This window comes from Martes martes (assembly GCF_963455335.1).
Source record: "Martes martes genome assembly, chromosome: 12".
Lineage (NCBI taxonomy): Eukaryota > Metazoa > Chordata > Mammalia > Carnivora > Mustelidae > Martes > Martes martes.
Window position 1 is genome coordinate 41,812,176 of NC_137900.1, and position 23,761 is coordinate 41,835,936.

At 36.2% G+C, this 23,761-nt stretch overlaps 1 protein-coding gene across 1 annotated transcript in view; it reads right to left on the reverse strand.

Annotated features, from left to right (window-relative positions):
- The window catches only part of MPDZ (multiple PDZ domain crumbs cell polarity complex component), a 156,602-nt gene that overhangs the window by 81,584 nt on the left and 51,257 nt on the right, over nucleotides 1-23,761 (reverse strand). Inside the window, exons 4-15 of the mRNA XM_080819599.1 lie at nucleotides 23,218-23,427; nucleotides 22,689-22,828; nucleotides 21,556-21,769; nucleotides 20,706-20,834; nucleotides 18,333-18,542; nucleotides 15,914-16,028; nucleotides 15,485-15,573; nucleotides 8,968-9,151; nucleotides 7,891-7,962; nucleotides 6,121-6,230; nucleotides 1,688-1,834; nucleotides 652-816 (exon numbers count right to left, since the gene is read on the reverse strand). Of these exons, the coding sequence (XP_080675725.1) occupies nucleotides 652-816; nucleotides 1,688-1,834; nucleotides 6,121-6,230; nucleotides 7,891-7,962; nucleotides 8,968-9,151; nucleotides 15,485-15,573; nucleotides 15,914-16,028; nucleotides 18,333-18,542; nucleotides 20,706-20,834; nucleotides 21,556-21,769; nucleotides 22,689-22,828; nucleotides 23,218-23,427 (1,785 nt within the window). The remainder of the gene's footprint in view (nucleotides 1-651; nucleotides 817-1,687; nucleotides 1,835-6,120; nucleotides 6,231-7,890; nucleotides 7,963-8,967; nucleotides 9,152-15,484; nucleotides 15,574-15,913; nucleotides 16,029-18,332; nucleotides 18,543-20,705; nucleotides 20,835-21,555; nucleotides 21,770-22,688; nucleotides 22,829-23,217; nucleotides 23,428-23,761) is intronic.

Genomic DNA, 23,761 nt, shown 5'->3' on the forward strand with positions numbered 1-23,761 from the left:
AATCTTAACTTTGGATATCTATGATGAGTCCTCAGAAAAGCTGATGAGCTCTATTTCTTGATATTTTCATGTAAATGAAAAAGAATAAGCAAGTATTATGGCCTCAAATTTTTCACATTTAAAAAGTATAAAAAATATGCAAATAGGATCTAAAATCACAGAGAAGATGTGTCCATCCATATGATAGCTATTCCTAGAGCAGTAACCTTGTGACAACCATCAAGTATCTTCTGTTTACCACATTTATACTATATACATCAATTTTCTCCCCTATAAATGGGCACATTATGAGTATATTTTTCATAGGAATATTGTGAATAAATTATCAAGCATAAAGGGCCAATAATACCTAATATCATTATATTACCTTATTTAAACAATAGAACAACCCTCTGAAGACATCCACTGTGATGTAGATTTTACAGAGGAGAAAAGAGAGATTCAGAAAGATGAAATGACCTGCCCAAGGTCCCAGAGCTAGTAAGTGTCAAGCCTGACTCAAACTCACATTTGTCTGACTTCAAGGTCTTTCTTACAACCCACTGATTTTGAGGAAATAAAATGCCAAATGAAAGACAAAAAAGATTTAAAAAATTGTAGATGCCATTTAGACTTTCCATTATTTATTCCCATTAGTCTCAAACCTGATACCTTTTCTGTCAGTTCAATGTCACATAAGTCCAGGCTATCCAACCCTGTCTGGCTGGTGGGAGGCACGGTTCGTCGACAGCACACCATTGTCACTTCTATTGGCAGTTCTTTTAAAATAGTCACCACATCTTGGTGATTTTCCCCAAGCAAAGTTATGCCATTCACCTGTGCAAGAAGAGAAGTTGCACAAGAGAGAACATTTCATAATATGAGTACTCTTTTGAAAGAAATCTTTTATTAAATAAATATGAATTTTAGGATGATTCCCATAGTTCTGCTGTGCTCAGAACTAGTTATCTATAGTAGTATGATCTAAAACATTAGAATTGTGTTGAAAATGGGACTTGTAAAGAACTCAAGAGAAATCACTATTGTTCACCCCTATCTCATGTGCTAGAGTAGTAGTTTGGAAAAGAAGAGGTAATAACAAAATAAAAATAAAAAATACCCAGGACTGAAGAGAAGAGGAACAGATTACTCTACAAATTGACATTTTGTATCACTTAAGTGAAAAAATCAAAATGGAAAATGGTACATGTTTTATGCCTGTATGCTTTTAAAAGTGGGGGGAAAGAATATATCCAAATCTTCTTAGTTCTTCATTAACCATATCTGGAAGACTGCATGGTACCAAGTATGACAGTAGTTACCTAATGAAGGGTGATGAGAACTGGCTGGATTAGCACAAGGAAGAGACTATTCACTGTCTACGTTCTTTGTGATTCTGAAAATGTGAAAGTAATACCTCATCTAAAAATTGAAGAACTGTTTTAAATTTTTTAAAAGATAGTTTTAACAGTTCTCTGGACTAAAACAAAGAAAAAACACCCAGCATGGAATTAGGTCTGAAGATCAATGCACAGATTTGAAATTCCTACTTTTGGCAGATTTTTAATTGCATATTTGTCTCAAGTACACTTTTGGGGGAGAAATTTAAAATAAGAATTTACTTATTATGCATATTATTACACATTAAGCCTCCTGCAGCCTTTTCAGAATTTTATTTAAGGGGAGGGGGAATGGCATAGCTCCTTACTTCCAACAGCTCATCTCCACTGAAAAGCTTCCCACTGTGTCCAACAGGACCTTCTGGTAGAACAGAGCGAATAAAATGATGTCCCACTGTTGCTTCCAGACTTATCCCCAACCCACTGTTCTCACTGAACTTGCTCACATGGGCCACCTGGAAGGAAAAAATCATCATGAATCTAGCATTTCTCCATTTGTTGTTTTTTCTTTCTCTCATGTGTGTATTTTATGTTGACCCCCAAAAAGTCAACTTTCTCACAAAAGCTTCAAAAATCTTCTTGTGGAGCTACAAAGCTTTGGAGCTTTGCCTCTGAAAGAGTAATGGTTATCCATCAGTTTCAGAAACCAACACAAATGCAGAGGAGGGAGTCAGATGCCAGGGAGACTGTGCAGGGCGGTACCTACAGATACTGGTAACAAATGGAGGGTAATCTCAATGACCACGGATGAAATCAAATGCCTGCACTCGAACAACAGTACAGAAAAGACAAAAAAGACACTTATGTGCCAGGGACTGGGCTAACCCCATTACGTAGTTTATCTCGTGCTTCTCATAAATCATTCCAATGTCTATCCTTGTTTCCCAAATTAGGAAAATGAAGTTCAAAGTGGGTATCTTACCCAGAGTCACAGAGCTATACAAAAACTTTGAACCTTACGCTGCCTGAATCTAGGGCCCACACTCCTGATCCTATGCTGGTATCAACAGACAACACTGTTCAACATTGTATTAGAAGTCCTAGCAACAGGAATCAGACAACAAAGAGAAATAAAAGGTATCCAAATTGGCAAGGAAGAAGTCAAACTCTCTCTCTTCGCAGATGACATGATTCTTTATATGGAAAACCCAAAAGACTCCACCCTCAAACTACTAGAACTCATACAGCAATTCAATAACGTGGCAGGATACAAAGTCAATGTACAGAAATCAGTGGCTTTCTTATACATTAACAATGAAAATACAGAAAGTGAAATTAGAGCATCGATTCCATTTACTATAGCACCAAGAACCATAAGGTACCTGGGAATAAACCTAACCAAAGAGGTAAAGGATCTGTACTCGAGGAACTACAGAACACTCATGAAAGAAATTGAAGAAGACACAAAAAGATGGAAGACCATTCCATGCTCTTGGATCGGAAGAATAAACATTGTTAAAATGTCTATACTACCTAGAGCAATCTATACTTTTAATGCCATTCCGATCAAAATTCCACCGGTATTTTTCAAAGAGCTAGAGCAAATAATCCTAAAATTTGTATGGAATCAGAAGAGACCTCGAATTGCTAAGGAAACACTGAAAAACAAAAATAAAACTGGTGGCATCACGTTACCTGATTTCAAGCTTTACTACAAAGCTGTGATCACCAAGACAGCATGGTACTGGCATCAAAACAGACACACAGACCAGTGGAACAGAGCAAAGAGCCCAGATATGGACCCTCAACTCTATGGTCAAATAATCTTCAACAAAGCAGGAAAAAATATACAGTGGAAAAAAGACAGTCTCCTCAATAAATGCTGCTGGGAAAATTGGACAGCTATATGTAGAAGAATGAAACTCAACCATTCTCTTACACTGTACACAAAGATAAACTTGAAATGGATAAAAGATCTCAACGTGAGACAGGAATCCATCAGAATCCTAGAGGAGAACATAGGCAGTAACCTCTTCGATATCAGCCACAACAACTTGTTTCAAGATATGTCTCCAAAGGTAAAGGAAACAAAAGCGAAAATGAACTTTTGGGACTTCATCAAGATCAAAAGCTTCTGCACAGCAAAAGAAAACAGTCAACAAAACAAAGAGGCAGCCCACGGAATGGGAGAAGATATTTGCGAATGACAGTACAGACAAAAGGTTGATATCCAGGATCTATAAAGAACTTCTCAAACTCAACACACACAAAACAGATAATCATATCAAAAAATGGGCAGGAGATACGAGCAGACATTTCTCCAATGAAGATATACAAACGACTATCAGACACAAGAAAAAATGTTCATCATCACTAGCCATTAGGGAGATTCAAATTAAAACCACATTGAGATACCACCTTACACCAGTTAGAATGGCCAAAATTAGCAAGACAGGAAACAACATGTGTTGGAGAGGATGTGGAGAAAGGGGAACCCTCTTACACTGTTGGTGGGAATGCAAGTTGGTGTAGCCACTTTGGAGAACAGTGTGGAGATTCCTCAAGAAATTAAAAATAGAGCTTCCCTCTGACCCTGCAATTGCACTACTGGGTATTTACCCCAAAGATACAGATGTAGTGAAAAGAAGGGCCATCTGTACCCCAATGTTTATAGCAGCAATGGCCATGGTCGCCAAACTGTGGAAAGAACCAAGATGCCCTTCAACGGACAAATTTTTAAGGAAGATGTGGTCCATATACACTATGGAGTATTATGCCTCCATCAGAAAGGACGAATACCCAACTTTTGTAGCAATATGGACGGGACTGGAAGAGATTATGCTGAGTGAAATAAGTCAAGCAGAGAAAGTCAATTATCATATGGTTTCACTTATTTGTGGAGCATAACAAATAACATGGAGGACATAGGGAGATGGAGAGGAGAAGGGAGTTGAGGGAAATTGAAAGGGCAGGTGAACCATGAGAGACTATGGACTCTGAAAAACAACCTGAGGGTTTTGAAGGGGCAGGGGGTGGGAGGTTGGGGGTGCCAGGTGGTGGGTATTAAGGAGGGCACATATTACATGGAGCACTGGGTGTGGTGCAAAAACAATGAATACTGTTATGCTGAAAAGAAATAAAAAAAAAAAAGTGAACCAAAGCTTCAAATAGGAGAATGAACTTCTTATTTCCTACTGTTACATTAAATAATGAAGAATGTTAGGAAATCACCCATTTTCACAGAGAATCCAATAATATATTAAAATCAGAAGATATACTAAATATGATCTACTTCATCCCCTATATTTTATAGTTCAGAAAACTAAGGGGTAGAGGAACTGAGAAAAATAGTGTTTAATTAAAAAAGATATATCTTTCAAATCTTGCTAATATGTGCAAGGGTTATTATCAGAAGCTACCTCATCCAATTTTTAAATCAACTGGGATGAAATCCTTCTCACTCCTTAAAACCCAGTGTAAATATCACTTCATCTGAGCAGCCCTCCAACTCCAAGTCCCTCCCTGATAATGTCCATTAATCCTTCCTTCTACTCTACCACTCCTCTTCTGAGTATATTTATGCTCTATCACCACACAGCAAACAACTTAAAGTCAGATCTATCTCACTTTTGTTTGATGAAGGCCAATAAACAGCGTGGTTCTTACCTATAGCACACTTCGCCCTTGAGAGATTACTGTGAATACCACCACGAGACAATGTGCACAAAAGACAGCCAAAGTTCATGGTCCTGGGTCTCACCTCTATGACAACGTGGTTCATTAAACGGTTCCCTTCACTATCAATTACCACCACAGAAGTGCAGCCTCAGTAATCTGTCCTGGCATGTTAACCCTACCTACCTCATAGAAGGAATGCCCAACCTTCTTTTCATGCTAAATTAACTACAGTTAAGCTGGACCTTATTGTATTCTTCCTCAACTTGATTAAAACGGTAGTTAACAGCTGTACTTACTTCTTATTTGACTGTTAACCATCTTGAGTGTTTAAAAAAAAAAAGATCCTTGTCATGAAGATTAAATGGAACACTAAGACTACTGTTTGGCACAAAGTGCTCAAAAAGGGCTAGTTGTTATTATATGACATCTGGTCTTCGATCTCTCCTAATCTAGAGTCATTTGAATATTATAAGCAATATGAAAAATTCTACTTAACCTAGTGTTTTATTTTTCCTTTTGAAATCCCTAAAATTTGATGGTATACATCTAAAAATTGGTAATTCACATTACGTTTGTTAAGTCTCTTTTTAGGATATCAGGTCATGATTGCTATATAAGGTATGCAAACTATTAATAAACACAAACATTCACCATGGCATAAAAGAGGATGCAGAATTAAACTCCTTATGCAAAGTAAATATGTAAGGATAGAGTGGAAAAATCCTCTTAGAACTTTAATATATAAGATTATGATGATTTTTATTTTATCTTTAGGTATATTCTCTCTCTCTATTCTGGTTCTTTCTATAAATTCCAGACTCAAGAATTGAAAAAAAAATTATATTTGTTTAAATAATATAGACTACTGCTCAAAATATTAAAATATTGATGAACTATGAGTTCTAAAATTTTCATACCATTTTTTTCAGTTCCTTTGTTAATATTCAACTTTCTCCAAACTGAATTTTTAAAATATCTGAATCATTTAGGTCTTCAAAGAAAAGGTCCTGGCCATTTGCTACTTCTCTAGTCCTCTTTAGGAAGATCATCTTTATTTCTGTCATGAACTTCCTGCTCAAACACAGTTACAAGTTAGGAAGTTAGGGAGGCTGAGCTAACCTACCACTATTTCATAATTAATCCCCATAATCCTTTGCCATTTTGTCAGCAGGGAAGCTTCCTGTTGTTGTGCATCTTCTGTGTCTTCTATGTCTGCTGACAATAACGGATATCCTGAAATAGTCAACACAATTAAGTCAGTGACAAACTACAAAAACCTCCGTATTTTTACATTCTATTCCAGAGACACTGTGATCAGAACCTGTCCGTTGTAGCAAGTCTGACTCTTCACCCAGTATATGAATTACTCTAATTTCTCTACTCATTTTTTATTAGAGTATAGTTGACAAGAAATATCCTATTAGTTTCAGGTATATATCATAGTGGTTTGATATTTCCATAATGTTATGAAATGACCCCCACTATAACTCTAGTTACCATCTGTCACTATACAAAGTTATTATATAATTGACTGTATTCCCTATGTGTACAATGCATCCCCATAACTTATTTATTTTATAAATGAAGTTTGTACCTCTTAACCCCTGCCTGTCATCTACTTTGCCTGTTCCCAAACCTCCCCACTCTGGTAACCAACAGCTGTTTACTGTATCTATGAGTCTGTTTAATTTCTTTTGTTTGTTTTCTAAGGACTGGCACTAAGGTAGATGCATTAGAATCATTTAGAAGCTTTTCCTTAGTTTGTTTAAAAAAGAATTGGGGACTTCTGATTCTTAGAGCGTCTCCCACCCACTCTCCCATATGCACATTCAAAAGCAAAGACAATATCTGGGCTTTCGAGGTGATTCCCCCACACCCATCCCTACTTACTATATCAAGTTTCACGCTCTAAAACCTTTTTATTCCTTCCCACTACTCTTGATCTCACTTTAGCCTAAATAATTTCTTCACCTATTAGTGTAAAAATGGCAGAATGCAATTAACACATATGAATCTTATACATCACACCCCCAGGATATTATTGCAAACACAAATAGTCCTTTAAAATAATAAAAGTAAATCAAAATTTTCAACAGAAAAAAAACCATTAATTAAAAAGTAGATATTTTAAAGAACCATAAAGCTTCAATGTAACTGTTTAGTGAAGGGTAACATACACATGAAGAAAGGTCAGTCTTGGACTCTGTTCTAAGCTACCAAAGCACCTAATGCAATGTGACAGGTAAGGAAAGCACAGAGCTTCCAGCCTAAAGATGGCAGTAATATTCTGGCATAATTATACAGTAAAACAATACTGCTCTAAAATATGCTTAAACAGCTTGATGGAGTCTGGTTTTATATTAAAAGAAATCTCAGAAAGTTTTAATAATTCTTCCATACAATTCCTTCCCAAACCACTTCCCAATATTAAGATTTCGAATTCTTAAAAAATTGACAAGAAAAAGCCTCCCAAAACTGGAGTTTCATTTCTAAGAGCTTATGCTTTAAAAAAGATTCTCATGTTTATTTTGAAAACATTGATAATTTTATTATTACTTGCTCAGTAAGATATGGACATGTCAGCTGAAGGAAAGGGATCGACTAAAACCTTGTACACAACTGACTGATTCCTAAGGGTTCTGGTTTTAAAAACTTGTAAGAAAGAATAATGTACAGCCGGAAAATATACCAGGTGTAAATGAACTATTTTAATCTACTAGAGAAATTAATCTCATCTATAAATAAGGACTAGAAACTATCTCTTTTGCTTTTTTGATAGATTTTTTAATAATTTACTATCCATAGAGGCTTAATCCCATTTACAAAAACAATCTCTCTAAGAAACAAACAAACAAACAATAAAGATCGTAGGAACATTGCTCCAGGCGTTTACCTTCTTCTTCAATTGGTAATATGCTGGTGTTTCTACTCAAAGATGAAGAATCTTCATCCTTTTCATAATTTTCTTAAAGATAAGAATATTTTAGTAGTTACACCTATAATATAATCAAGCACATGAAATTTTTCAAATCCCACTGATTTTTCTGAACCCCAAGATGTTCCCTGTATGTAAACTTTATCTGAACCCCAAGATGTTCCCTGTACATAAACTTTTCAATAACCACTTGTACTTAAAAGGGAAGCTCTGTTAACATGAAAAAGAATAAATTTCTCAGGGCCCCTGAGTGGCTCAGTAAGTTAAGTATCCGACTCTTAAATTCAGCTCAGGTCACAATCTCAGGGTCGTGAGACTGAGCCCCACATCGGGCTCCATGCTGAGTATGGCTTGAAACTCTCTCTCCGTCTCCCTCTACCCCTCCCCCACTCACTCTGTCTCCCACTCTCTCTAAAAAAAAGCTATAAATTTGTCGTGGATTTGCCTTCCTGTCTCCTACTGCTGTAATAAACAGTATATGGCATAAATACCAGAATGGTCAATAGTTTGAGAAATGAAGCAGCGTTTTCAAACCAAAACCCTGACTTCTACCAACAAACTTACATCAGTCAGCTACCGGGGGGTTTCACTAATTTTCAGAGATATTCATGTACCAACAGCTTATGAATGGCATTTCTAAATGTCTTATTAAAGTAGATTTCTCCAAGGAAGGCTGGACATTTAGGAACACGAGGCTTGCAGACCTAGCCTGGGCAGAACAGGCTCCCCTGAAGAGAAAACATGGCAATGACACCCAAAAGTAAGGGAGGGATCGAAAGGTAAATGCACATTTCTGACTCTGAAATGTGCCTCAATCAACAGCAAAGAAAGAGACCTGCTTTATTCGGAAGCTCTTTCTGCACTGAAGGGACACATAGCTAGTTCTGGTTAGTCCCAACGTCACCAAATCTCCTTTTTATTTGGCCAATAATGAATAGTGAGGACTAAATACCATTCTTGAGGTATTTTCAGAATTAGAAAAAAAATCTAAATGATGTAAGGGTCTAACTGAAAACCAGTTTAACCAGGCATTACCTTTGCTTCCGCTGGCATTCACAGGAGACAAAACTGCATCCTTTGTGACATCCTCCCTTGACGCAAGCTCAGCCTCCTGCTTCGCTCCTCTCCTCATTAGTGTCAGGTGCACAGTTGGTCCTGTGTGTCGCAACACCTCTACTGCTTGTTGATTGGTAAAACCCTGAAGGTTTGTGCCATCTACCTGTGATCAGAAAAGACATGTTTAAAAATAAATGAGTATTTGTATTATCAATTCACCAAATGCATGTTTACTGCTTGTTAGTGGGAAATCAACAGGACTGAGTACCCCCTAATTGGAGAATGAACTAACACCCGGTTTGGGGACCAGTAATAACTTAGATGCACCAGAATTACCCAAGTAAGTTTTGTTTTATTTTACAGATGATGGTGTCTCATTTCCAGACAGCATGAACCAACAGTTCCGGGGTCAGAATATTCTTTTATGTTCCTCAGGTGACCCTGACACACAGTCAAGTTTGGAAGCCAGTACTATGCAGTGTATAAACATGTAGAAGACAATGAGAAAAGTGGTCTCTGAGAGTGCTGATGTGTTCCATATCATACTTACTCTGGCTTTAAAAAAAGGATGGCAAAACTACCTTCCTTCTCATTTCTTTGCCTCTTCAGAAAACACATGTGACTTTCCCTTTTCCTAGTGCACAGAGGATAAAACATTTGAAGATGCACTTGTGATCTTTCCAAACTACAGATATGATCATATCGTCCCAGGACTGCCTCCACAGAACACTCCTTAGGCCAACTTTCCATATTGTGAACATAGCTTAGAAAGACCTGTGTCTACCGTCCCCAGATCCACCACCAATCTCATCAGGCATGGTGCTGCCTATCCCCTGGGCCCTCCCGCCCCTGAGGGCTCATATCCACTCCTGCCCTGCAATGTTCCCCTCAGCCTGGAGGCCTCTGCAGACTCTGCCCTCCCGGTCTCGACTCTCTGAACTTCCTTCAGCCCATGTTCTTTCTCATCCGGCCACCTAGAAAACACCTACACTTGCTTTACATCTCAGTGCAATACATTCCACAACTGAACTACCCTAAGGTCTCTGACTATAGTTAAAGCCCCCTTTACCATGTCTCCTTCTCCTTTACCATAATTTTAATTTATATTCTCTGTCATTATGAGTTCTATGACTGTATGCTCCAAGAGGACAGGCTCTGATGTCGCCAAAACATACTACCATTTGTGCAATAGATATTCATCCCAAATGGGAATACAGAGCCTTCAGTCCGCATGTCAAGGATTTATTTGTAAAGCAAGTTACCTCTTGGAACAAATAAACTCAGATTATAGCATCTTACTTTAAATTTAAACCTCAAAGACCAAAATTAAAACAAATGAATGTGTTATTTACTATCAGTAAAGAAAATAAGAAAAAACTCCAAAAATCTCAACTTTAAGGATCCATAGATATCCTTAAGATTCACAGAACTTATTACAATTTTTACCTACAATAGACTTTTATTGTTTGACTCTTTACAGATTCAGTTTAATTTTAAAAACGCAAATGCATATGATTTTGTCAACTTAATAGCAATAAAGCTCAGATACATTTTTAAAAAACTGCAGTCTTCCTTTATTTTCAAAATTTGGTGGCCTGAATTTAAAAACATATTCTCTACCCAAATGTCAGAGATGGTACCAGCACAGAAGAAACTGGTATAATGGAATAACCATGGACACTTAAAAGTAGATTTCAATTCAGATTTCTCAGTATCTTCATCTGTAATATGGGAATAGCGGTACCTATTTTCCCAAAATTACAGTGCCCAGTACTTTACACTGGGAAGAAACCCTGAAGCTGGCATTATTAACAGACTGAAGAAGTGATTAATAAACATGAAAATCTCAATCTTTCTTGAGAGGAGTTTCTGTTCAAATATCACTACATTTAACATACGTATGAGATAAGGTCAAGAAAGCCCAAATCGGGGTCCCAGACAGGTCTGGTCTGTTACGATCACAGGCAGAGTTAAGACATGGCTTCAGACACAATCATACCACAGACAAGAATGCTCTGGAACTAGATGCAAGGGCAGGAGACTGCCTGTGAGCTCTCTCAAGGAAAGCTCCAATAACCTCATAATGCACAGGGCAGACACCACAATTAGCAGGAACAATAATAGAGAATTACTAGTTGAAACAACTAGAAAACCCCAGCTCCCGAGTACACTCAATCTAGCCAGCCCAACCCTTTCCCAGCGCCCCTTACAGAGATACATATTAAGAGAGAACTTGAGCTCATTAACAAAGTCAGAATATCAAAGGCAGCATTTGACACCTTTCCTTCCTTACCTGCTTAATAATTTTTTAAAATTTATTACGTATTTATTTTAAAGAGATTGTGAGAGAGAGTGTGCACACCAAGTGAGCAGGAAGAGGGGCGAAGGGAGAGAAAGAGAGACTCTCAAGCAGACTCTGCACTGAGTGAGGGGGGTGAGGTGCAGGGCTGGATCTCAAGACCCTGAGATCACGACCTGAGTGAAATCAAAAGTCAGACATTTAACCAACTGAGCCACCCAGCTCCACAATATTTTTTTTTAATCAATCATAATTCCATACTGCTTTTAGCAAGGATTTCTATACATCAGTCTAAGAAGAGTGAATATATGATTCCATCTGATGAGCAGTTTGGTCCACTTTTTAAAATATAATAGAATCCCTTGATCAAATAATTCTTTTTTTTTTAAGATTTTATTTATTTATTTGACAGACAGAGATCACAAGTAGGCAAGAGAGGCAGGCAGAGAGAAAGGGGGAAGCAGGCCCCCTGCTGAGTGGAGAGCCCGATGTGGGGCTTGATCCCAGGACCCTGAGACCATGACCTGAGCTGAAGGCAGAGGTTTTAACCCACTGAGCCATCCAGATGCCCCTGATCAAATAATTCTTATATGGAATACTAATAAACAAATCGGAATAACATGGAATCATTCACTCTATTCCCTCCCCTGTAATGTCTACAGTGAAACCCTAGGGGTCAACAGAGCACAATTTGTAAAACAGGAATCTTATACCAAAGTAAGCTTAATGTTATAAAACAGTATCTCGGTCGGGAGAGGGTGGTAGGGTTATAGACATTGGGGAGGTTATGTGCTATGGTGAGTGCTGTGAAGTGAGTAAACCTGGCGATTCACAGACCTGTACCCCTGGGGCTAAAAATACCTTATATGTTTATAAAAAATTTAAAAAAAAAATTAAAAAATAAAACAATATCTCCTCAAAATAGCAAGAAATAGTTTCTCAATCTTCTCACTGCCTGTACAACTACAAAATAAAAACGGAGTCCAGCTCCAAACAGCTGCTACCAAAACAAAGCCAGGAAAAACAAAGACTGCAGTTGTGAAAATGCAACCAGTGTGAGGAACTTTACCACCAGTATCTCAAAAGTCCACAAGATGGTGATATTTCACAAAAATTAATGCATGGCCAAAAGCATTGCATGATGTTTCCTCAGAGTCTGAGATGCTCCTAACTCTGAAGTAAGCGAATATTGCTAAAAGTTAAAACTTGGAACACTGATAACAGTGAAGATAAGCAACTTTACTGAAAACAAGAAAACACTTCAGAAGAAGGAGACCTCTCCTTTCGAGTCAGTAATTCCCTTTATTACCGATGTTACCTAAGCAAAACCCTATGTGAGGTTCCACTTAGTGAAAATAATGACAAGTTGGAGGAAAGATATTGTGCTTTTAAATGTGCAATTATTTCGGGCCTTCAGTAAGGATCTGCCTCATTAATTAAACTGTACTTACATGCGAAGTGTTATACCAAGTATTTTAATGAATTACTCATTTGGTCTTCCTAAAAATTATACAAGGGAAAGTTTCCTTTTCCCCATTTTGCAGGGAATGAAGCTACTAAGCAGTTATCACAGGATCCAGCAATTCTATGCCCAAGTGTAAACCCAAGATAAATGGAGACATACATCCACACAAAAACCGGTCCGTAAGTGTTCACGGCAGCGTTATCCGTAACAGACAAAAAACGGAAACCACCCAAATGTCCGTCAATTAATGAATGGGTAAATAAAATGTGGTATATCCATACAATGAAATATAACTCAGTTATAAAAAGAAAGGAGGAATGGATACATGCTACAACATGGATGAAACTTGAAAACATGCCAGGCAGAATAAACCAGTCACAAAGGACCACATAGTGCATAATTTCACTTACATGAAATATACAGAGTAGGCAAATTTATAGAGACAGAAAAAAGATTGGTAGTTTTCTAGTGCTGGGCAGTTGGTAGAATTAGGGACAGAATGCTACTGGGTATGGGGTTTCCTTTTAAGGAAACGAAAAGTTTCTAAAATTGACAGTGATAATGGATGCACAATTGTGAATATACTAAATTAGGCTACTGAACTATACCCTTTGAATGAGTAAATTGTAGGTTATGTGAATTATATCTCAATAAAGCTGATTTTTTTAAAAAAGTTTTCTAATGGATTAAAATATGTATCTTGGGTGCCTGGGTGGCTCAGTGGGTTAAGTCTCTGCCTTTGGCTCAGGTCATGATCCCAAGGTCCTGGGATCAAGGCCTACATTGGGCTCTCTGCTCAAAAGGGAGCCTGCTTCCCCCCCTCTCTCTGCCTGCCTCTCTGCATACTTGTGATCTCTCTCTCTGTCAAATAAATAAATAAAATCTTCAAAAAACTAAAGTAAAATGAAACAAAGTAAAATAAAATAAAATACATATCTCAGGGAAAAAAGTACCCTAGCTATGTTTTCAATTTTTAATTCAGTAATAGATACGGATTTAGAGTCTATATCTATGCACACTTTCTCTCCACTCTTTTTCTCCAAAATTTAAAAAAAAAAAGTAGTTAATTTTCATCGTATGACAAATGAAGAGACAGTGGTTAAAACGCATTCCCAGGTTATAGCCAACTTGAGTGGCAAGCACAACTTGATCTTCACGATAGGTTTCAAGGGGTGAACAAGTGTACTTAGTTTTACAGAACTAAGCCCAAGAAGACTCAGGAAGTTATAATGTAGAAGTGGGCACCCCTTTTTTTTCAATTGCAGTAAAAAACACATAACAAAAAATTAAGCGTCTTAACCATTTTTACCTGTAAAAGTTCAGTAGTGCTAAGTTTACTCAGTGTTGTGCATAGATCTCCAGAATGTTTCTACCTTGCAAAACTGAAACTCTGTACCCACTAAACAACTCCCCATGTCCCTCTCCACTCACACTCTTGCAACAACCATTCTTTTTATTTCTATAAGTTTGACTACTCTAGGTACCTCATGTGAGTGGAAACATACAGTACTTGCCTTTTTGTGACTCACTTATTTCACCTCGAATAATGTCCTTAAGGTTCAACCATGTTGCAGGATGTGACAGAATTTCCTTCTTTATGAGACTAAATAATATTCCATTTTTTATACACACACACACACACACACACACACACACACACATACATGTATATGTGTGTGTGTGTGTGTGTGTGTGTGTGTGTGTGTGTGTATATATATATATATATATCACAGTTTGTTTATTCCTTCATCCATCAGTGGACATTTGGGTTACTTCCTCATCTCAGCTATTATGAATAAAGCCACTATGAACAAGGAATCTTATGTTAACATTCTACATTCTTACCATAATAAAATCCCAAGGAAACAACAAAGTTGTAATTAAACATAAACAAATACATATTAAGATAAATAGTATTCTCCAAAATGTCTTCCAAAGAATATTAATAGATGTTTGAGGAAAAAAGAGTCCATGATTACAAAAGTTTAGGAAAACCCAAAGTAAAATAGCTGACTTTTCTCTACTGCAGAACTTCCCCGAGTCTTCGATTTTTCAATGTGCATTATGAATCCCTAAGAGACCTTATCAGTTTTTGCTAAACTTACCTGACCAGGAAGCCACTGGTGTAGGGTCTCTCGGATATGTGTTTTAAGGAGTAGCTAGGGTAGCCCAGTTTGCAAGAACACTGAACTGAAGTTGTATTCTTCTGTACATTGCCTTGAATAGCAATATGCTCAAAACATACTGAGGTTACTACAAAAACAATGATGGGCTTGACCTGATTAAGAGGGAGTTAAGATCTATTTCTTTTATTCCTGTATACTCTTAGAGCTAAAAGAAGCCCTGGACATGGAGGCAACAACAACACAGTGTCATTCCGTTGATATTAAAAAAATGCACACATCCCAAAATTCAGACTCAAGTACACCAAACATTATGATATCTGGTCTTTAGATTGTCTGCGACTAAAGTATAATAATGTAACAAACTCATTACAACCAGAAATCAGATATATCAGAAATTATTCTATTATTTAGAATTGAGATCAGTGAAGCTTCCATCCAATGCTTTTCCACAAAACAACAAAACGGGTAATTGTAATGACAGCTTCAAATCACCAAAAAGCTTAAATTAGTATGGAGCTAACTGTAGTTCTCAAAACTGAGCAAACTAGGAGAATGCATTTATCAACCATGAAAATTAACAAAGCTCTTATTAAATGTGTTACTTACTGCTATAATTTGGTCTCCAATTTGGATTCTTCCATCATGTTCAACAGCACTGCTCTTTGTAATGCTCTTTACAAAGATTCCTGAAGGTTCTAAGATTAGAAATAGGGTTTTTGAATTTTTTTTTTTTTACTATTTGCAAAGAACACTCAAAAACTATCCATCCTTTATTCTCCAAATATAAAGTCCTAATTTTGAATAAATATAAATCAACAAACCACAGGAACAAAACCAACAGAAACTTAGTCTCGAGAATAAGACAATGATTTTGTCTGTCAAGCACAGTATCAGAGTTTTCTACAGTGAATTATTCCTAAGGAAGTTTTTGATCAATTTATCCAACAATCTGAAAATATAGAATAGTAATTCACTATTTTACAAGACAAAGATATTAGAGGCAATTCCCAAATTAAAAAAAAAATTTTAAACTACCTAATTTTTTATCTCCAATGTAACCAGCAATGGTAATTCCTAATCCTTGGACATTTTTAGTGAGTTCTACATCAAATGTCTCACTTTCTTCACTTTTCTGAGTAGAAGCATCAACCTAAAATAAAACCAATCAATAAATATGCAGAACAATAAACCTGTAAACAAACAAGATAAATTCAAAAGGCAACAACCTATATTTAGGAATAATATATCATAAGGTGGCAAAGAACTCTGATAGAAAAGGACTCCTCCTCCAATCATGACAACATGAACTGAGCATTACACTGTTACTCAAAAGTAATGTCAGCAGTAAGGATGAACACCCCCTTATCAAAGAAATGCATTATTATTTGTGTAAACAAAATTTAAAAAATCAAATAGTCTCTTATTAACAAGTTCTATTTTCAGCATGGTTATCTTCATTTCTACAACTGAAAGAACTTATGCTTTGAATTCAGGTCAACATGTTCAAATCTGAATTTTTCTAATCATTGCTTTGCTCAACTGTCTACCAGGAATAAGAATAACAAGTCCAGCTAACATTAATTGAGCAGTTTCTATGTAACAGACACTTGACATGTCTTAATTTACTCCTTAAAACAAGCCTATAAGAGAGGTAAAATTCCTATAAGTTTTTCTCCAGGAAAAGTGAGGAACATAAACCTTTTCAAGGACAAACAGTAAGCAATCTATTAGAGGCAGAATTCACATACAGGTAAGTGGGTTGCAAAACCCCTGCTCTTAAAATACTCTGCAGGGTGTAAAATGCCTAGTAGAATACAGGAGCCACAGTGTCCACTAACTTGCTGCTACTGCTATCTTAAGTGGATAGCTGATGCTAACACCACGAGTGGAATTAACCTATCTTCCAGATATTTTATTAATATACTGATGGTGATTTTGAAAACCTGTGAAATGTAACATAGAGCTATTTAAAATTGTTACTGTATTTGTTTTGTAAATTCAGACTTTAACTTGAAAAGCTCTTTATATGGAAAGTATGCCTTTCTGCATTGATCTTCATTCCTAAAAGACAGCTGACAATAGGTTTCTCTAACATGGAAAACTGTTATTAATTATACACTGGACTGAAGGGCAAGGTTCTCTGAATTCAGTGTAGCGGACTAGTGCAGTAAGTCATCAGCAAGCTTCTGGCATTATGTGCTTGTGTGGTACCAGCAGATTCCCCAGAGAACCTTACAAAGATCACAACAGAACGAAGGCTCGAATGGACATATAGGTTGGGGCTTGCTGGTAATTTTTTTTTTTTTAATTTTCTTTAAGCAAACTCTGACTGTATCTCACTGATAGTCCATCTAAGTGAGATATAATTTTATAGTAAAGTTTGATTTATTTTTTCATTGCACATAATTATCTGTGCAAACTTAGCAAAAGTTTAAAGTTTAGATAATTACAAGAAAATGACAGGATGAAATCTGCTTCAATTGAAACAAATGTGTTTTCTATTTTTAATAAGACTTATGCGAGTGCTATTTTAGAGGGTGGCAATTTGACTATCGAATGGTTTTAAAAGGGGCACAAGCTTCAGAAATGATGATATGCACAGAATAGATATTTTTCTAAGCTTTCAATTACATCAAGTGGTTTTCGGTATTGCATCCATTTATATATTGCTGAATAAAATGTTTTGTTTACCACAAAAGAATGTGATTTAAATACTTTCATACACAAGCTTTCTTTCTTTACTTCTTTTCCTCTGCAAAAAATAGCAACTAACTCAATCCTAAAAACAACAGAATCATGGAAATTTCAAGTGTTCTAATAAAGTTTTAAAGGGCTTGTGGAGGAGGTTAAGCTATTAAAAAAGAATCTGTAGCAACTAATTAGAAAAACTTTAACAGAAAAAAAATGATAGATGTTTTTAGATCTATGAGAAATGGATACAGGACTTCCATTTGCTATAGGGCTTATCTAGAAATTGGATGTAATTCTGTTCTTAAATATTTAAGAGATTTTTGGATAAAATTATTCTGTTGATACTCCCACCCCTATTCCTACCCCCAAAACAGATACTAAAAGGGAAGTGACTAAAGGAGAATGATTGGAACTCACAGCCCACCTAACAGAGAGCCTTCTAAATAAAAGAAAGATAAAATTAAACATTGAATTATTAGTAGCAAATAATTCTTTAAAATTTTATCATCTTTCAAAAGATTATCCTCAAAAATGTGCTTAGAGAAAAATGTGAAAGAGTAACCTAGAATTTTTTAAAGAAACCTATTTTTCATTTGCTACACAAGACTTCTAATTAATAAGATGTTATTAGTGCTGAATCTACACTTGAATTTTCATTCTTTAGCACTAATACATGAATATCATTAAGTCTAGTTTCTAAACATCACTATTATCTAACTGTTACTGTCTATGAGGTTCTGAGTAACTGTTTCTATCTACTTACCCGCATTTCCGGTGTAGAAGATGGGGATGAGGAAAGGGTGATGCCCAAAGAAGTGGGTGCTGCTGGTTCTTCAATGGCACCTCTTGCAATCATCAATTTAACCCTGTTTCCACACTGCCTGAGCACTTGTGCTACTTGCTCACTGCTCATTCCTGCTAGATCCGTGTCACCAATCTTTAGAATATGGTCTCCACTGCACAATCGCCCATGCTGAATAAAGAGATCCATTAATCAGGCTACTAATATTTTAATTTCATCAGGGAAATCCTAAATGAGGGAAAGAGAGTAATTTAAAAACAGCAGTAATGTGAATTACCAATCACAGAACATGAAACATGTGGTTGTTATTTTAACTGTCTTTTGATGCATCTTAACATTATTCAATGTGATATAAGTAACTGAAATTCACAAACATTCCTTAAATCAACAGTTGATAACAGCTTTTCAATTTGATTTCTACCCACTGTATATAGGAAAATATTAGGTCTTTTATAAATTTTTTGAGAAGTAGAAAAAAAAAGAAAAGAAAAGAAAATGCCACTAAGCAAAAATGAAACATATGCAAATATATATTACTCAAAAAATACAGAAAAACCACAAAAAAGCAGTGAACTAATGCCACATTTCTGTCTTATACTTTATTTATTTTTTTTAAGTAGGCGCCACACCCAGGGTAGAGCCCAATGCGGGCCTTGAACTCATGACCTCGAGATCAAGACCTGGACTGAGATCAAGGGTTGGCTGCTTAAATTACTGAGCCACCCAGGCGCCCCGTCTGTCTTATACTTTCAATTAAAAATCTCCCTAACAGAATAATTTTCAGATGAAATAGATGAAAATTTAGATGGAGTCTTATTATTATACAAACACTATTCACTAGAAATTTCTGCAATGACAGAAATGTTCTGCCTCATCCAATATGGTAGCTACTAGTGACATGTGGTTATAGAGCACCTGAAATGTATCCAGTCCAACCAAGGAACTGAATTTGTCATTTTATTTAATTTTTAAAAATTTCCTTTATTTATTTTAGAGAGAGAGAGAGAGAGCTCAAGCGGGGTTGGGATGGGTAGGGGGTGGGACAGAGGGACAAGAGAGAGAATCTTAAGCAGACTCTGTGCTGAGCATGGAGCCTGACTCAGAACTTGATCTCACGACCCAAGAGATCATGACCTGAGCTGAAACCAAGAGTCGCACACTTAACTGACCACATCGTCCAGGAACCCCAGGCATTCATTTTATTTAATTTTAATTAATTAAAACTTGAATTTTAGAGGTAGCAAGTAGCTACAAGCAGCTACGGTATTGGGTAGTGCAGTTCTATACTGAAGACAAAGCTCAATTTATTGCAGAGCAGTCAACTAGGGGAATTTCATTAAATACTGTTAGAGGCTGGTTAATATTTAAAAGGGAGGAAATATTCCTATTACTGTGCTACTGTCAATACCTCTACTGATAAAGCTGCCATTAAACAGGCATTTCATTTAGGAATATGAGAAATATTCCATGAACTGACTTACTAGGTTAAGTTTAAACATACAATGCAAAAATAAACGACTTTATAACAAAATGTTATAACCAAAGAAAAAGTCACTTAACACTAGAACTTCTCAAATTAAAATATAAGTTATAACCAGTAACTTTATAACAATGTTTCTCACATATACTCCAGCAGTGTCACAGAACATAAATGGCAATACCAGCACAAACCACTCCGAGTGATAAAAATAGGCTGTGCTTCATTTACAAAGACGACACAAGTGACCCATCACTAAAGGGACTTGTTTTTTCTCTCAATAATAAAATATTTTTCCTTCCATAATACCTTGTGGCTGTAAAGCAGCTGACTAGTTTTACAAATACGATTTGTGATCATAAAATAAAGGGTGGCTACCTCTATAATGATCAAATCCATAACCTGGGCTTTAGTCTGTCGTTCTACAAGAGTCTTAAGATCATTGCCTAAAACTGTAACTGTAACTGGTTCAGCTGGTTAAGCCCCCAACTCTTGATTTTGGCTCAGGTCATGATCTCAGCGTCCTGGGATCAAGCCCAGCCCTCAGCTGTCAGCTTGAGATTCTTTCACTCCCTCTCCCTCCACCCTCCCCCTTGCCCTCTCATTCTCTCTCTCTCTCTCTCTGAAATAAATAAATCTTTAAAAAAATAAATAAATAGAACTGTAACTTAACATCAATGTTCCTTTTCAAAGATCTTTCTCCCAGGGTTAAGAACACACTTTCAGAAAAGCCCCGCAAAACAAAAGCTTCTTTGACATTACATAAGGCCAAACTTTCTTCTTCCTAAGAGAAAATATAAAAGATGACGGCATATAATTTGATAAAGCAACATAAAACACCTACTGGAGTAGCTTACCTGGTCAGCTACTCCTCCAGGCAGAATGGTTTTTACTATCACTCCAGTTGCTTTTCCTCCAACGATGCCAAATCCTAGTCCAGATCCATCGTTCACCAGTTCAATAGTCTCCACATGCTGCCAGTGAACCTGAAAACAAAACTCCTATATGAATTTGAAAAAATTGGGGAAAACTAAAATTTTATTATGACTGAGATTTTTGTGAATATCATTTTGTGACTGGTATCAAATAATGGAGTTTGGATATAATAATAAGCCTTAACAATGCCCCTTTCATTTAGTATACTTCCCTTTCAACAGATTGTTACTGCTATTGATATAGTCATTCTTGAAATTATCAATATATCTTTTTAGTAACCGCATTTAACCAGTTGAAGATAGGCACTGATTAGCAAGATCCTTTGTAGAACTTCTAAAAAAAGAAAAAGATCAAGGAAAAATCATCACCTGTTAAGATTATCTTCTATAAAATCTTGCTTCACAGGATTTCAAATTAGAGGACTCCTTAAAGTCACTGACTGCTAACTCAAAGACTCTAATTCTATAATTTATAAAGCAAAAACAAGACTATTATCTGTCTAAAGATAGAATCAGGTTTATTGAAAAATGGATTTTTTTTTTTTGAGGAATGTGGTTAACTAGAAGAATACATAAAGAAAGGTAAAAGTTGACTTAGAAAGTAGTAACTTAATTATAGTTAAATAACTAATATTCCAGTGAGGGAGAGATAAAAGAATAAAATAGGAAAAACTCATGAAATACAGGGACCTACAAGAAACGGAAATCTGTAGACTACCAAAAAGAACTAGAAAAATAATATCTGTCCCTTTTACAAATCTTACGTACTCACCGGGTTAGAGTGAGCTGAAATTGTGCTGGCTGCAGATGGAGACCGGGAAACTATGGGGCTGATGAGTTGAGGCAATGAGCCTCTGGCAATAACTAGCTGGACATTATCTTTGGCTTTCTGCAGGATGCTGATAGCCTGCTGATGTGTAATTGTCTGATCAAGTGCCTGTCCATTGATAGCAAGGATCTGATCGGTTTCCTTCAATCTTCCATCTCTAACAGGAATGAATAAAGGGGTAGAAGACATCTGACAACTCTCAAGAAAATGACAGTTTCTTTGGCATATATTTTCAGGTTACTTTTAAGCCAGTTTTCTAATGTTCACACTTTTTAAACTTTTCCCTGCAATTTTACTTTCAAAAATTTAAGTCTGGGCTCCAGTTATCCACTCCTAATCAATCTCTCCCATTTAAAAGCCATCTTCTTTATAGCTACTCACTCAACCGGTATGTTTTGTCTTAGATAAAAGCAAAGGTAGATACGTTTAGTTGTTGTTTTGAACATATTAATAAAATACAGCTCAAGTTATCATGGGTCACTTGTATACTTTCCTATACTGCAACTTTTAAATCTAATCAAAAAGAGCCCACTTAATAATCATGAGACTAATGTCCTACTCAAATTTTCCTTTCCTTCCTTTTTAAAAAGTGATTATCACTGGGGCGCCTGGGTGGCTCAGTGGGTTAAAGCCTCTGCCTTCGGCTTGGGTCATGATCCCAGGGTCCTGGGATCGAGCCCCGCGTCGGGCTCTCTGCTCAGCAGGGAGCCTGCTTCTCCCTCTCTCTCTGCCTGCCTCTCTGCCTACTTGTGATTTCTGTCTGTCAAATAAATAAATAAAATCTTTAAAAAAAAAAAAAAGGTAAAACTGGCCATTCTAAGGAGCACTATGGTAGTCAAAGAAGAACTAATTATTAAAAAAAAAAAAAAAGTGATTATCACTGCATTTAAAAGATACTCTCCCTTCCAAGGACTTGCTTTTTATCACAGTAATGTTAAAAATTTCTAAAAACGGATTAATAAGAGATTACATTAAGTTTTTGTTTTTATTCATTTTCTTTCTCTAAATTTTCCTAAGGTCTTCAACACCTTCTGAATACAGTATCAAAAACAGAGAAGATGCCATGAAAGTCTTACCTGTGGGCCACACTGCCCTCTTGGATCTCCTGCACGAATATTCCCAGTTCACCCCGGTTTTCGCTCCTGAGTCCCACAACACTAAACCCAAGGCCTCCACATGGAGGTTTGAGGAGCTCAAAAACTTCTACGTGGCGACCCTGTTCAGGAAACAAGGCAAAAAATAAAACTGAAAGTTAATCACTCAATTCAGTTATTTTATTAGTGGTATTACTAAGTTTAAAAAAATAGTTTAGAAGAATTTCCTCAGATAACATTTATCGCTCATCACCTAGAATGATGTATTTTATTATTGATCCTGAAGAATTAAAAAAAAAGAAAAATGAAACAAAAATTTCTTGACCATCTAATCTCACACAAAATCCACTTCTTTTCCATTTCAATTTTTTCAGATGTTAAAAATGTCCTCATAAATATATTTAACAATATATATTAGATATTTATATAATGTAATATAAACATATATATATTCTTCCAATTATTCAGGACTTGATTACGCTTTGTAACTAACAAGAAGAAATATTCTTACCTGGGCCATATTTTTGATTAGTTGATCAAATTCATCACAAGCAGGTTTCCCATTGACATGTGTAGTACCAGATCCTATAAATGCTTCCAGATTCCCATTATTTGAAGATGATAAGAACAATTCATTTTGCAGAGGAGGAATTACAGCTGGGCTGAGATGTGGAATGTGAGCATATTCAACATTTGAAATTGCCGATGTTGTAGTGTTTACCTGAGAGCAATATGAAGGTTATTAACAAGTCTGACATTCTATAAACTATTTCGTAGAAAACATCCAGAGGAGTAATAATAAACTACATATGAATTTCAAAATTTCCATACCCTTTGATTGAGCTTGAATTTCAAGAAATTAATTTCAAAGAGAAAAAGGAGAATACACAAAGATGTGTGTATAAGGATGCTCAATGCAGCATTGGTTATTAGATAAGAAAAATGTCAAAACCTACCTCCAGTGTTCAACTTTAAGGTAGTCATTAAAACACACACAAACATACATACTCACATGCACGCTGAAGTGCAAAAGGCTAGTTATCGACCAATGTGTA